This window comes from Sycon ciliatum, chromosome 11 (assembly GCF_964019385.1).
Source record: "Sycon ciliatum chromosome 11, ocSycCili1.1, whole genome shotgun sequence".
In the NCBI taxonomy this organism is placed as follows: Eukaryota; Metazoa; Porifera; class Calcarea; order Leucosolenida; family Sycettidae; genus Sycon; species Sycon ciliatum.
The window spans coordinates 16455742-16470097 of record NC_088653.1 but is presented as its reverse complement, the minus strand read 5'-3'; the positions used below and the strand labels follow the sequence as shown (position 1 = coordinate 16470097).

General features: G+C 48.6%; 1 protein-coding gene across 1 annotated transcript in view; it reads right to left on the bottom strand.

Annotated features, from left to right (window-relative positions):
- The window catches only part of LOC135827712 (uncharacterized), a 35437-nt gene that overhangs the window by 12373 nt on the left and 8708 nt on the right, over positions 1-14356 (bottom strand). The window contains exons 4-11 of the mRNA XM_065340166.1: positions 13647-13718; positions 12700-12771; positions 9007-9078; positions 8365-8477; positions 7612-7956; positions 3114-3359; positions 1913-2179; positions 205-492 (exon numbers count right to left, since the gene is read on the bottom strand). Of these exons, the coding sequence (XP_065196238.1) occupies positions 205-492; positions 1913-2179; positions 3114-3359; positions 7612-7956; positions 8365-8477; positions 9007-9078; positions 12700-12771; positions 13647-13718 (1475 nt within the window). The remainder of the gene's footprint in view (positions 1-204; positions 493-1912; positions 2180-3113; positions 3360-7611; positions 7957-8364; positions 8478-9006; positions 9079-12699; positions 12772-13646; positions 13719-14356) is intronic.

Below are 14356 nucleotides of genomic sequence, written 5' to 3'. Positions count from 1 at the left end.
ACCAAAATACTTTCCGACGCCCATCTCAACATTGGCATCACTCACCATTGCTCTTAGTACATATGTTCAGCGGTGCTTAGGCTGGCCCGCGAACACCACCCAGCGCATTAGCACGCACTTTGTACTCCGCGTGTTCCTCGCCTCTCGTGTACGCTAACAAACGAGTACATGTGAAATCACATTTGCAACATCAGCGTTACTTACCGCCGCTATTAGTACGTATGTTGAGCGATTGCGATGCTGGCCCACGAATGCCGTCCAACACATTAGCACGCACTTCGTACACCGCGTCCTCCTCGACGCCCGCGTACGTTATATTCCCGGTGCCGTTAGCGCATCGGCGTGTGACGTCCTGGACGGCGTGAGCCGTGCTCCCCGAGACGGAGACGCGCCTGAAGTAGGCGCAACGTTCTACGCTGGCCGCCGCGGCCGTCACCTGCGCTGTGACGTTGGTTGTGGTCGCCCACAGACTTAGAACCGGCGCCTTGGGATCTGCAGGAACACACACACAGGTGACAGCGGCGTCGGATGGTATTTTACCATAGTACGATCAGCCATCTGAAGTACAATTTACTCGTGGGGGAGGGATGGCTGAGCCCAAAAATTGGAAATTTAGAGTCCAGATCAGTGTATTTTAGTGATTCACGGGGTACCTGGGGCACCGGACAGGGTACGGTCAATACCGTAGTGACCGTACCGTGTCCGGTGCCCCTGGATAACATCTCACAAGGAGTACTGTAATGCCTCAGTACTCCTTGTCTGTGTTGTGCCATTTTGTCGCACTCGCTGACTGTATATGATCCCGTTATGTTGGTGGACAGTTAGTCATAACTCGGACCGTTTTTGTCCTTCTCCTTTTATCCATAATTGCATATTGCAGTGAATGGGATTTTGGTCTTTGACCACTTTGTAGTGGGTCTGATCTACTCACCTCCCACCGTTTAGGAGCTGCATCTGTGCCTTGAAGATTAACATGACCCCGTTTATAAACGGCGGGGGGATAACAATCTAAGGACCGTGGTATTACTCCCAGCTTTCAACTTAAGGTAGCTGGAAACTAAATCAGATTTTCAAATTGGCCGGAAATGTTTGGGATGTAAAGTATGCATGTGTGTTCAGTGTGCCATGTAGAGATGAAATTGCCAAAAGTAGCTGGTTACCATCAATATTGTGGAATACTGAGCACCCCACAATTGGACATTTTCGGGATCTTTGCTCAAATTACCACTTATTTTGCTAAAGTGGACCATTATGAGAAACCGGCCCGAATATTTCCGCTTAGTTTTACACACACATGTAAGATACTAGTAACAGCAAGAAAAGTCCACCACAAAAAGTTTATGATTTCCTTTCCAGCTACCTTAAAAATGCTATTAAGCATGTTGTTTCTGTGTGTTGCATGCTGCGGTGCTAACACCCATGCATGTTGTTGTTTCGCTGGATCCTGGTTTGTCCAATCAACATAGCTCCCGGCTCATATAGGAACAGTGTTTCATATGAATTGAACATGAATATTTCCGACAACTTATTTGGCCACTAAAACCTAGGTCCTAGTTCTTGTTCACGAATTGGGACAAAAAGAATGGACCAAATGTTACGAGTTATGACCAACTGTTCACCAACGTAACCAGATCATTTCGTCCTTTCTTTTTATCCATAATTACTTTGGCTCAACATCTGACTTTAAGAATTTGGACCTTAGTCTAGTGTTCAGGTGCGCGTGCGCGCACATATATGTGTGTGAATCACTGGCTACTCTAACCTACAGCTGAGGTTTGACTTCACGCTCGCCTATATTTGCGTTGAGATCTTCTCGCAACATTGGGAACAAACCCTCATGAACATGGACCAGTTTACAGTGACACCCAGAGACAATGCTAGAATACACACACTTGTAGCCGGGAATACCTACACGTCGCGTTCTTGGTTTCGATTCTGGACGAAATGCTTCGCGGCGACGAGGCAAGCGTCAGCGTCACAGCTACATCGACGGTCGTAGAGTGTGGCAGATCGCTGAACGTGGCGTTGTTGGTTGCCGTGGAGATCACTTTTGTTCCGGCAAAGTACGTAGCAGTTATGGAGTAGTTCAGGATTTCACCGCTGGGCGCCTGGGTTCGCGCCAAGCGGACAGTGATGGATGTGTCCGTGCTATTCAGCTGCACAGTCGGAGGAAAGTCGACTGCAGGGACGAGAACGAAAACACGGACAACGGTGATCCAAACATATGTGCAATGTTTACGCGCATACACATGCACATGGACAAACACATAATTATTATGCACACAGAAGCATGTACAAATGCACAAGCACACATACACACACGCACACACACACACGAACAAACTGAAAGCCTAAGGCATCATTTGCACAATGTCCACGATCTACACAAGGGCGTTGCAAGGTTTCTGATTGTTGAATGACCTGCTTACAGAATCTCCCGGATCCTGAGTCCCACTTTAAACACTCATAGTCCCCCCCCCCCCCCCCCGCCCCAAAAATCGATGGGACTTATACTACGATGTTTTATTATTTTATTATTTTTATTCTTCTTTTACTAGGGAATTCCCAACAGGCGTCAGCGCCTTTTTACAGGGAACCCTAGGTATAATTTGATGGATGAGCGAAATTCAGCTGGTGAACTAGACATGCGGCAAGCCGGTGGAAGTGTATTCCACCTGGCAGCGCCCAAATAAGAAATTGCACTAAAGCCATATCGGGTGTTAGCGGGGGGGGGGGGGGGGGGGGCAGAACAAGAGCTGCAGAGACTTGGCCACGGGTGGTGGCTGCAGTGCGAGCACCATGGGTATGTGTGTGTGCGTGTAGATGTTAAAATGAACTGTGAGTGGTGATGCACTTACTTTTTTTCAAAAAAGTATTCCTTCTAGACCAAAGAGTGGTCTATACATGTACATAGTCAGTGGATAAAGAACTTTTCTTTATCCACTGACGGTGCTGTTCAGAACAACGAAACGTCTGGAAAAGTATCGTAAATATTTCTATCTTTATTTATCCAAAAATATATTATACTACTCTTTGGTCTAGAAAGAATACTTTTTTGATATTGCTACGAGAGTGGCTAATCAATGGCCTGTCCACCAACTCTTTGCACTTACCTTTACATGTAGAGTCACTGTGCAGTGTGAAGCCGTACTCGCACGTGCACCTCTCCTCTGCAGCACTCACGTTGCAGACGGCGTACTGCGAGCACACGTGCTCCGGGTTGCCGGGATTACACGAGGCTGCGTCGGCGCAGCCGGATCCGTTGTATGCTTGTGTGTCCGGGCACGTGCACAGACAGTATGGCTGTAGATTGCGTTCGAAGCATACGGCGTTCCTGCCGGAACAGTTGAACTCCAGACCTGTTGAGGTGGAGAGGGAAATGGGTGGATCAAACTAGGGCACTAGTAAACGTGTGTGTGTACGTGTGTGCACGTGTGTGTGTGTGTGTGTGCGTGTGTGTGCGTGTGTGTGTGCACATGTGTGAGTGTGTGTGTGTGTGTGTGTGTGTGTGTGCGTGTGTACGTGTGTGCACATGTGTGTGTATGTGTGTGTACGTGTGTGTACATGCGTGTGTATGTGTGCGTGTGCGTGCGTGTTTGTATGCGCGCGCATCTGTCTGTGTCACTGTCCACAGAGCATAGTGTAAAAGAAGCCTGTTAATCACCGAGGTACGTGCTGATACCCATTGAGGTCTAGAGGATGAGAAAAAACTTTAAACATGTCTTGACCCATAGAGGGTGGTGGCGTTCCTACGGATACGGAAAACTCGCCCTTCAGCCGAGTGTGACGCAAACCGTTTATTTAAAGGGGAAGTGCATCGATTTTTCGAGTATGGTCCAGAAGAAAGACAATTTGATATCGGTTCGAATGGCATATCTCTCTCTTCCATACGATAAGCCAAACTTGCCAAATCGCCAATTGTATACTGACGTTGCCATAGCGACCAGCGCAGTGATGACGTACGAAAGGCTTAGCTCCACCACAGAGAAGGTCGATCACTGCAGAATTTCGTCATTTTCAATTGGTTTATTGTATTCACGAAGTGAAAGAAGGGCTGTGTTCAATGCTGTAAGTGCAGTGAACTGTTTGTTAGTAGTCCTCTCGGTTGTGTACTGGGACGTGACACCGATAGGAGAAAGCTGGAGCGCGGAGACACCAGCAGACAAGCGAAAATAGTGACGAACAAAATGCTGAAATCTTGGTTGGGACAAATCAGACGTTCAGCATTTCCCCCAACCAAGGACCATGCCGTTTGCTCTTTCCACTTCCTGAAGATGAATGTGATGCTTCCTGGCGACTCTCCTATCTCTCGTAACATCTTCTGAAGCCAGGTGAGACGACGGGTGGTGAAGATTGACGAATGAAATAATGTCGTAGGTTTGAAAGTTTGCTGAAAATGTCTCAGGAGAGACGGCGAATTCCAAGCCTGGAAACCATTTCCAAGGCACAGTCAGCCTAGGGAAATGCACGAGAAGGGCGACAAATAGTTCACGGCACTAACAGCATTGACCAAAGCACTTCTTTCACATCGTGAATACAATAAGACAATTGAAAATGACCAATTTATGCAGTGATCGACCTTCTCTGTGGAGGAGCTAAGCCTTTCGTACGTCATCACTCCGCTGGTCGCTATGGCAACGTGAGCATACAATTGGCGATTTGGCAAGTTTGGCTTATCGTATGGAAGTGAGAGATATGCCATTCGAACCGATATCAAATTGTCTTTCTTCTGGACCCTACTTGAAAAATCGATGCACTTCCCCTTTAACATTCTACTCCCCATGCTAGAGTATAGAGTAGACACACACGCGTGCAGGACGCGACACACCAAAAGACAAGAGAGTGAGTTTGGAAGAATGGGAATGTCGGGCAGAGTAGCTGGCCTCAATTGAGTGCGCGTTAACGAATCGTGTGGTCGGCCTACCGAGGGCAGGAGCTGTATATGACCAAGTGGGTCGGCCTGCGCTGAGCAGGAGCGGTTTGTGACCCACGCGAGTTTGTGGGTCGGCCTGCGTTGAGCAGGAGCGGTTTATGACCCATGCGAGTTTAATAGTAGTGCGCGAGAGGCCAGTTACGGAGGAGTGCCCGCATCCATGTGTTTCAAAATATATGGAGTGGAGTGTAAGAGTAAGAAATGGGATGAGGAGGGTGGGTCAGAATTTGAAAGCTGACTGCAGGCAAGGAAACTGGAAAGACAGCAAGCTCTGTTGTGCGCACAGGAAATCTGCGCATGCGCAGAGCGTGGGCATGTGATGTCTATGATACACAGCAGTATGTAGAGAGACCAAGATCGTGCACACACGTAAGGAGGGTTATGCAACCCGTTATAAAGGCCAACAGCGAAGCAATGGTACGTGACTGTTAACAACAGTTAACTCCTACATTAACCGAACATTTAACATTCTACTCCCCATGCTAGAGTATAGAGTAGACACACACGCGTGCAGGACGCGACACACCAAAAGACAAGAGAGTGAGTTTGGAAGAATGGGAATGTCGGGCAGAGTAGCTGGCCTCAATTGAGTGCGCGTTAACGAATCGTGTGGTCGGCCTACCGAGGGCAGGAGCTGTATATGACCAAGTGGGTCGGCCTGCGCTGAGCAGGAGCGGTTTGTGACCCATGCGAGTTTGTGGGTCGGCCTGCGTTGAGCAGGAGCGGTTTATGACCCATGCGAGTTTAATAGTAGTGCGCGAGAGGCCAGTTACGGAGGAGTGCCCATGCCGACATTCCCATTAGGGCCAGAGGAGATAGCGGGTGATAACCAATATAGATGGTAAGTATGTATTGCACAAGACTCAGTGTTGTTCTCGAGGCATAAAGACAGACTGATATTGTGGAGTAGGATCGACAGAGAACGCTATCTGCATCCTAAGTGAATGTCTTTGCACTTACTCGGTGATCAGCTGGACCATGGTGTCAGGCCGCTCCGCAGCTGTAGGAGCAAAGGTCCTGAAGGCATCCATCTTGTTCCGGGACAGGGCATCAGCGATGGTATTGGAAATTCCTGGCAGGTGCGATGCTCGGATCAGGAAATTGTGCTTCACACAGATTGAGTACAGGGTGCGGATGAGTGCCATGACTGCAGGAGACCGGCTCGTGCCCGTCTTAAGGCACTCCACGACAGCTTGGTTGTCGCACTGAAACTCCACACGCAGCCGCAGCCACTCGATCCCCCATGTGGCGCAGGCCGCGACAATGGCGAAGAGCTCCTTGTAGGTAATGCTTAGTTCCAGTTGCTGCGGAGACCAGTCACCTCTGAACCAGCGACCATTGAAGAAGGCTCCAAATCCAATGGTGCCACTTGCGTCGGTTTGCAACTAGAGGTCGGCGCTGGGCATCCACTTCTCCAGCAGGAAAAATGACTTTCCGTTCCATGTTGACAGAGTCTGGTGCCACCAGCTCAGGTCGCCCTTGGCTGAGGCTGAGAGCTGCAGCATTCGGTGAGATGACATCTCAGATGTGGCCTTGTCGAGGTCATACAGGCGGCGTAAGAATGTACGGGCGGCAGGAATTGCTCTGGAAGCGAACGAGAGGTGGCCCAGGAGTGAGGCGAGTTCGCGTTTGAGAACGCAACCCTTGTCGAGGGTGGCAGAGACTAAACGACGTAGGGCCAGAAGCTTGGACTGAGGCAGACGCACTTCCAAGCGATCGGTGTCCAGTTCCAAACTGAGGAAGGTGAGGACAGTGGAAGGGCCCTCGACTTTCTCTGTGGCGACAGGTATGTTCAAGAACTGGAACAAGTCCAAGATGATGGCCTTGTGCTTGGCCGCCAGGGAGGAGCTTGGTGGGCAGATGTCGAGGAAGTCATCGAGGTAGTGCATTACGTCGGGCAAGGAGCCGACATGGACAAGGACCCAGTTGATAGCCGTTGCCAGCTGGTTGAAGATGAATGGTGAGGAGCGGAGACCAAATGGAAGGACCTTCTCGTAATAGTACATGCCGTTCCAACGGATCCCGAGAAGATGCCAGTCCGAGGGGGCGACGGGACACAGGCGAAATGCATTACGGATATCTACCTTTGTCAAGAGGGAGCCCTTGCCGAGGCGCATAATGGCGGCAATTGCGGTGTCCACGGAGTCGTAATGCAGGCTGAACTGCCCGCGTGGTATAGCATCGTTGACACTGCTGCCATCGGGAGACGACAGGTCATGTATCACACGAAGTTTTCCATTGGACTTCGGCACAACACCCAGACCAGATGTCTGCATGCACAGAAAGGGTGGCTCCGGAAATGGACCTGCTGTTTGCCCAGCTTCACAACATTCGGTCAAATAGGAAGAAACATACTGCATATTACGGATAGCCGACAGGTGATTGGGAGAACTATGAACACCAGATATAGCAGCAGAATGGCCTATCAAACTCAAAAACTCAAAAAAATATGCGCATGCGCAGAGCGTGGGCATGTGATGTCTATGATACACAGCAGTATGTAGAGAGAGCAAGATCGTGCACACACGTAAGGAGGGTTATGCAACCCGTTATAAAGGCCAACAGCGAAGCAATGGTACGTGACTGTTAACAACGGTTAACTCCTACATTAACCGAACATTTAAAAAAACATGTTTCCCTGGCAACGCAAAACCGGTAAAACAACCCAATGCACTTACTGTTCGTAGCTTCTATGAAATTCAGTGCGATCGGGTAACCGCGGAAACTTGCCACCGCTCCGCTGAAGCCGTACCGTAATGTACACGTCTGTTCAGTCAGGGTGAAGTCGCTGGCGCACGAACACACGAGACCCGCGCCAGCACCGGAACAGACGGGGAAACCCGAACAGGCGTCGCGCGGGTTTCGCGGATTGCACGTGGTGTTCGCCTGGCAGCCTCTGCCGTTGTAGAGCTGGAGCGAGGGGCAAGTGCAGACGTGCTGCGTTTGGTTTGAACCGTCGCCGCCGTCGCCACTGCCGCTGTCAACGAGGCATTGCACGTCGGCGCCGGGACAGTCGGCCAACACTGGAGCACAGAAATAGCCACGGTGCACGGCAGAGAAAACAAAATGTGCACGTGCACACACGTGTATGTGAAGTAAAGTTTGCACACCCGCGTTACCCCGACTATGCGGTTGTGTTGAGAACACACAACCAGCTGGGAGCGAAGCGAGAACACACTCGTGTGTCCCTACAAATGCACCATCACACACACACACACACACACGCACACACACACACACACACACACACACACCCATGCGCGTCCCCCCCCCCCCCCACACACACACATGTATGCACATGCACACCAAATTACCCCCCCCCCCCCTTCCCCTCGTGGCGCATATAAGCTGCTCCACAGAGTCACCACCACGACATCATCAGCCTAACCCCTATAGAGATGTCAAAGAGACGTGCTCAACAACAAGCTTACTCCGTAAGATGGCGGAGGTGATGTTGTTGTCGACTTGCGCTGCGCCGCTCTTATACGTGTTGACGAGATTGCACAAGTGTGAGTTGTTCGTCAGCCGATTGCTAAACATGTTCCTGAAAATGGTTGATGCCAAAGAAAGAGAAATATGGGAGACAGAACAAGTCTTGGATGACAGCTACATCATTGCTCAGTGTTTAGAGCATTGCTGGCCTCAAGCGAAGGTCCCTGGGTCGAGTCCTGGTGGTGGCAGGCATTTTTTTCTTCAGACTTTTCCCGTTTGCGTCTTTCCCTCAGACCAGTGAATATGGGAGGCGTTGGAGATAGGTGTGAATTCAAACTGGACATGGGACACTGCAAATCTAAAAACTCACCTAACACTGTTGACACTTACCTCGAATAATGACGGGTTCGACATGTGTGACAATGGCCAACAGTAGCAGTGATGCATGTGGTGGTGGAGGGGGGGGGGGGGCACACAAAAGCATGCACACACGCACACACACACACGAACGGACACCGACCCCTCCCCCCCCCCCAACAAACACACACACTCCATAGAAAAAACATCACCACTGCAGCATCTACAGAGTGCCACCCCAAACTAGCGATGAGAACCAATTAAACCGTTGTCCATTGTCTTACAGTTGACGAAGAGCCAGTAGATTTGAAAACACCGCAACACCAAGCTGTGACAGATCATTGTTATTCAGATAGCTGTACAGAGAGGACAACCACACGCAGAAGCTATTTTAGCCTCAAATATGCAGTACAACTCCCCCTAATCGGGGTGGATTGCGACCGAACACCGTCCCGTCCGTAACTAGGAACTGCCTGTAACCAAGGGGGTGTCGGAACCGGTGAGCCAGGTACAGCCAAAGCCGCATCAGTAATTTCATCTTGTGATTTTAATTTTTTTAGCATCACCTCCACCACTACACTGCGCTCTCAGTCTCTCTCCTGCTCAACATTTTCGTCAATGGCCAAGAGCTCTGTCGCACCCTGCCATATTGTGATTTTTGAAGCAATGAAATTAGGGGCTATTTGAGCCCAGTTTTCCAGAATTTTTCCCGCAGGAGGACCTCAGGACCCTCTACCCCCATTCATGGCCACACCAATGCCGATTATGTTCCGACACCCCCGCTGTAACTCTGAACATACATACATGTACTTACCGCACACAAGTAAACATATTTTTTACGTACATCAGTAGTCGGACACAAGAGCTTGGGCAAAAAAATGTAGTAAAAAAAGGATGGACTCGGATGGAGAGCCAAGGATAAATTTACAGAAAAGAAAAAATGATCAGGGAACTAAAAGTTACGCTATAATGTCCACTAACACCACCAGTTACTTGACAATCAGCTCATGCGATAACTTTGCACAACACTGACCGACGGTACTGACGTTCTACAACTTTGTCGGGCAATGTTATCATCGCATGAGCTGATTGTTCAGGAGCCGACAGTGATTAGTGGACATTACAGCGTAACTTGTAGTTCCTTGGTCCTTTTTCTTTTCTAAAAAAAAAAAGGATAGTTCTGAAACAGTCTCATGCACCTGATGTGGTTGTATGGTTTGAAAACATTGCAGATGTCTTCGATAGGCAGGCTTGTGCTAGACCGGAAGACAAACAAGAGGGATTGGAAGCCCAGAATCCCTCTCTAGGCTTCGTCTTCACCTAGGTCATCATGCGCTCATCAGACTTCCTTAATATTCAAAGGAAAATGCAACACAGCCTTATGATTTGAAACTCGGATGTTGAGCCATAAATAAATGTGGAAGAGAAAAGACATATGGATACGAGTTAAGAGTAACTCTCCATCACTGTAACATGATACTATATACAGTCAGAAAGTGCAATAACTAGGCACAAAACTGACAGAGTACTAAAACATTCGACGTCCCGACACCTAGCTTCAACACATCCCCGTAGCGCTAACCGACAGCCTTCCAACTTGGAAGGTTCAAGGTTATGGAAAAGACCAAAGAGGGGAAGGCAAGCGCAACGAAAACGAGCAAAAGCTACATCCGAGTTTCAAATTGCACACCTGATGAGCCGTCACGAACCATACGGCGAAACGTACGTCGTGTGAAACAACTTGTTTTGTAGTCAACTAGTCCATCACATTATCATGCATGAGGAGTACTGTAGGAGTTTGGCGTTCGGCTTGTACAATTCGTTTTCGCAAAGCTTCCCTTTCTTTACTTATCTTTGATATTTATGACCCACCCAAGTTGGGTGGTGTGCTGCTTTGCTGCTTCGAATTGTAGTTAGACCGCTTTGTCAAATATCGTACTGGTCTCGTCATCGTCCAGTAACAATCGACATTCTTTGTTCCGTTGGGACTGTAGCTTTTGCTCGTTTTCGTTGCGCTTGCCTTCCCCTCTTTGGTCTTTTCCATAACCTTGAACCTTCCAAGTTGGAAGGCTGTCGGTTAGCGCTACGGAGATGTGTTGAAGCTAGGTGTCGGGACGTCAAATGTTTCAGTACTCTGTCAGTTTTGTGCCTAGTTATTGCACTTTCTGACTGTATATAGTATCATGATGGAGAGTTACTCTTAACTCGTATCCATATGTCTTTTCTCTTCCACAGCCTTATGATTGTTAACAAAAAAGTACAAAATCCTGCCGTTGAAATCCATATTTGAATATGGTGGCCAGCTGTCTTTGAAGATATATACGGGACAAGTGCGGGATAGCGTGCCAGGCGTCAAGCCTGCAGTGTCACACGAGGCCCTACGCGGCCTACGGCACACATGCCAAATTACTTGAAGCGCTGTGGACCCTGGCGAGCGCCAGACACTACTAAAGTGAGATCTTTTGCATAGCTTGTGGAATTTTGAACAAAGCTTTGCTGTCTAAGCTCTAGATTTGCTCTCCGACCTCTATCATTTCATTCCATGCATCAATTTATTTTATTACTTGGTCCGGCTCATCGCAATTGTCGCTTATCTCCCACGCACTTTTTGACAGGTAAAACCCAGTCCAATCACGATATCTAACTTACTTTTGCTTGGGAGGTTGTAATGGCAAGATCAAATGAGGCACCAAAGAAAAATGATCGCGACTAGCGCTTTGAATCGCGATGTGTTCGACTTTTTGGGGAAGTGGAAATCTGGCCATTCACTGTCTGTGTTGCCAAAAGCCAAGCGCAGCGACCCGAAGACCGGAACTGTAGCAGGGGCAACTGACATCCTAGCCTGGAGTCAGTGGAGAGTGTGACAGGCACGCGTGCACGGCAGAGGAGTATGAGCGTCATGCTGAAGAAGAAAGTTGTTTTCGATGTGCGATGCGCGCATGTGAGGGACATTTTGGTTGTTCCTTTTGTTCCTTCGTGGACCTGGCAGCAGCATTACAATAGTCGTGGTCAGCGTATCCAGCGGAGCGTATGACAGCTGTCTGGAGAGGCCTGTATGCCTCATTCGAAGGCTCTGTTGAAACACACGGTGGTGAGACACAGGTCACACTGCCCACGGTTCCTTCAAGCACCGAAGTGACAGCCAAAACAGTTCCTTTCCCATTGCTGCCATACGACAGGCTGAGAAAGCAAGAGATACTCTACCAGTCTACGCCAGCAGCTAGACACCTGCAATTATTTTTAATGTCAGCTCATGTAACGGCGGCAGCTCAGTGATGGAGAGTAGAATGAACTCTGGCCCTGTAAGAGTGTGAGTTCAACAACGCGCTCCTTCGCTGGTTTATTTCGTGCATTTTGCTTACCTTGCTTCCCTTCTATGACTCGCTTCACCGTATTCCATGGCTGAATTTTTTTCTTGTGGCGGAGAGTATTCATGTATCATGCTTCCTCACTATGCCTATTGCGGAAAATTTTGCAGAGCGGCAACAACACTCATGTTCTTAGTGGCGATAGATAAGCGACAATTGCGATGAGCCGGACCAAGTATTTTTATTTCACTTCACCGTCTAATGGCAGAAGCCAATGCAAGGAGGGGGCGGGGCGTTAGCCATCCATGGCAAGGGAAGGAAAAAAAGAAGAAAAAAAAGAAAACATAATAATCGACGAAAAGAACACATCAGCGGGGTGAAATTTATTACTACTTGCAGCATTGATGCCGAGAAGTTTGGGCTTGTGCTGCGGTTACTCTTGCATCAACACCGCATGCCTACTCTCTCGAGTGTCTGCTCCATCTCAATTTCCTTTTGCTTTCCTCATGCATACCAGTGGGGGTGGGTGGGGGGGGGGGGGGGGATGGTCTAAGCAATACATGGCTGGGATAGCCAATGACAACTCTGCATGGCGATTGCAGGTTTTTTTTATAGCCAGCTGAGGCTAGCAAGAAACAGCAGAAGACGTTGAAAGGACAGGACACTCACAGAACTTTCAGGTTGGTGAGCTTGTCGAATATTCCGGATTGCAGCGTCTGCAGTCGGTTGTGTGATAAATATCTGCTCGCACGCACACATGCACACATACGCACAGATATACATACATGCACACGGACATGCACATACACACATACAATACACACATGCACACAAATGCATGCAAACACACACACACACGAATACACACATACACACGCACACACACACACACACACGAATACACACACCTCACCATAACATAAACGCAGGCAATGTTCTAGTCAGCCTCACGAATAGCAACCACATCAGCACATCGCCCCTACTCCCCTTTGTCTTGTTGTCCAGTGTCACTTCAGTTGTCCTCTTCCCCTGATTATTTGTAGGGCTGTGTTTGCTAGAAAAATAAAAAAAATAAAAAGTAATCTCTGGGATACCGTAAGTCTACAGATTTTCGGGCCATTAAAACTTCGGCCTCCCAGGGCTAAAACCCATTTCGACCGCATCAAATGTTCGGCCTGTACTGCTGCCGTCTGTATGCACTGTCACACTGAACCTTGCAAACAAAATATACAGTAACATCAAATAGCGAATACCAGAACAACTTTCAGAGCTGTTTAAGGTCAGGACCTTACATGGTAGCCATGCGTGCAGCCTCACAAACAAAGACAACTGGCGAATAACGGCACTTTCCTCATGAGGGTTGTTACTCGCAATACTGACTGTAGTTGAGCAGCACCAGCACCAGCAGCGGCAGTACAGTCAGACTGCGCATAACCGCACACATCTATTTTCCACAAAATTATCCGGATAGGCGAGGGAACCGGATAATCGAACACGCATGCTGTATGTATGCATGGCGTATGCTGTAAATCGGTAACCAACAATTTTTTTCCGAATGGCGAGGGATCCGGATAAAAGAGGACCGGATAAACGAGGTCTGACTGTACTGAACTTACAAATACTGTAGGGATGTCGTCGTGTCAAACACTCCGTCCGGTAAACTCTCAACGCTGTTGTTATCCAGCGACCTGCATACACAAAGAGAGATATCGAAAGAGAGAGAGAGAGAGAGAGAGAGAGAGAGAGAGAGAGAGAGAGAGTGAGAAACAGAGAGAGAGAGAAACAGAGAGAGAGAGAGAAAGAGAGAGAGAGAGAGAGAGAGAGAGAGAGAGAGAGAGAGAGAGAGAGAGAGAGAGAGAGAGAGAGAGAGAGAGAGAGAGAGAGAGAGAGAGAGAGAGAGAGAGAGAGAGAGAGAGAGAGAGAGAGAGAGAGAGAGAGAGAGAAGAGAGAGAGAGAGAGAGAGAGAGAGAGAGAGAGAGAGAGAGAGAGAGAGAGAGAGAGAGAGAGAGAGAGAGAGAGAGAGAGAGAGAGAGAGAGAGAGAGAGAGAGAGAGAGAGAGAGAGAGAGAGAGAGGATGCACAACGGTCTCAAAAATCCAAACACATCCGCAGAACAATAACCTGGGACAGTTCCAGTGATCCTCTGGTACCACAGAACCAAATGTTGTTACATGCAGCATGGTGTTTTTGCAGCCATATACCGTAGTGTCTTGCATTAGAGCCTGTCTCTTATAGAAGCCTGATTTGAATAGAAGCCTGATTTTTAAGATGCACTGGCAGTACATAAGCCTGGTTTTAGTGTTGACATGCATAGAAATACCTGTCTT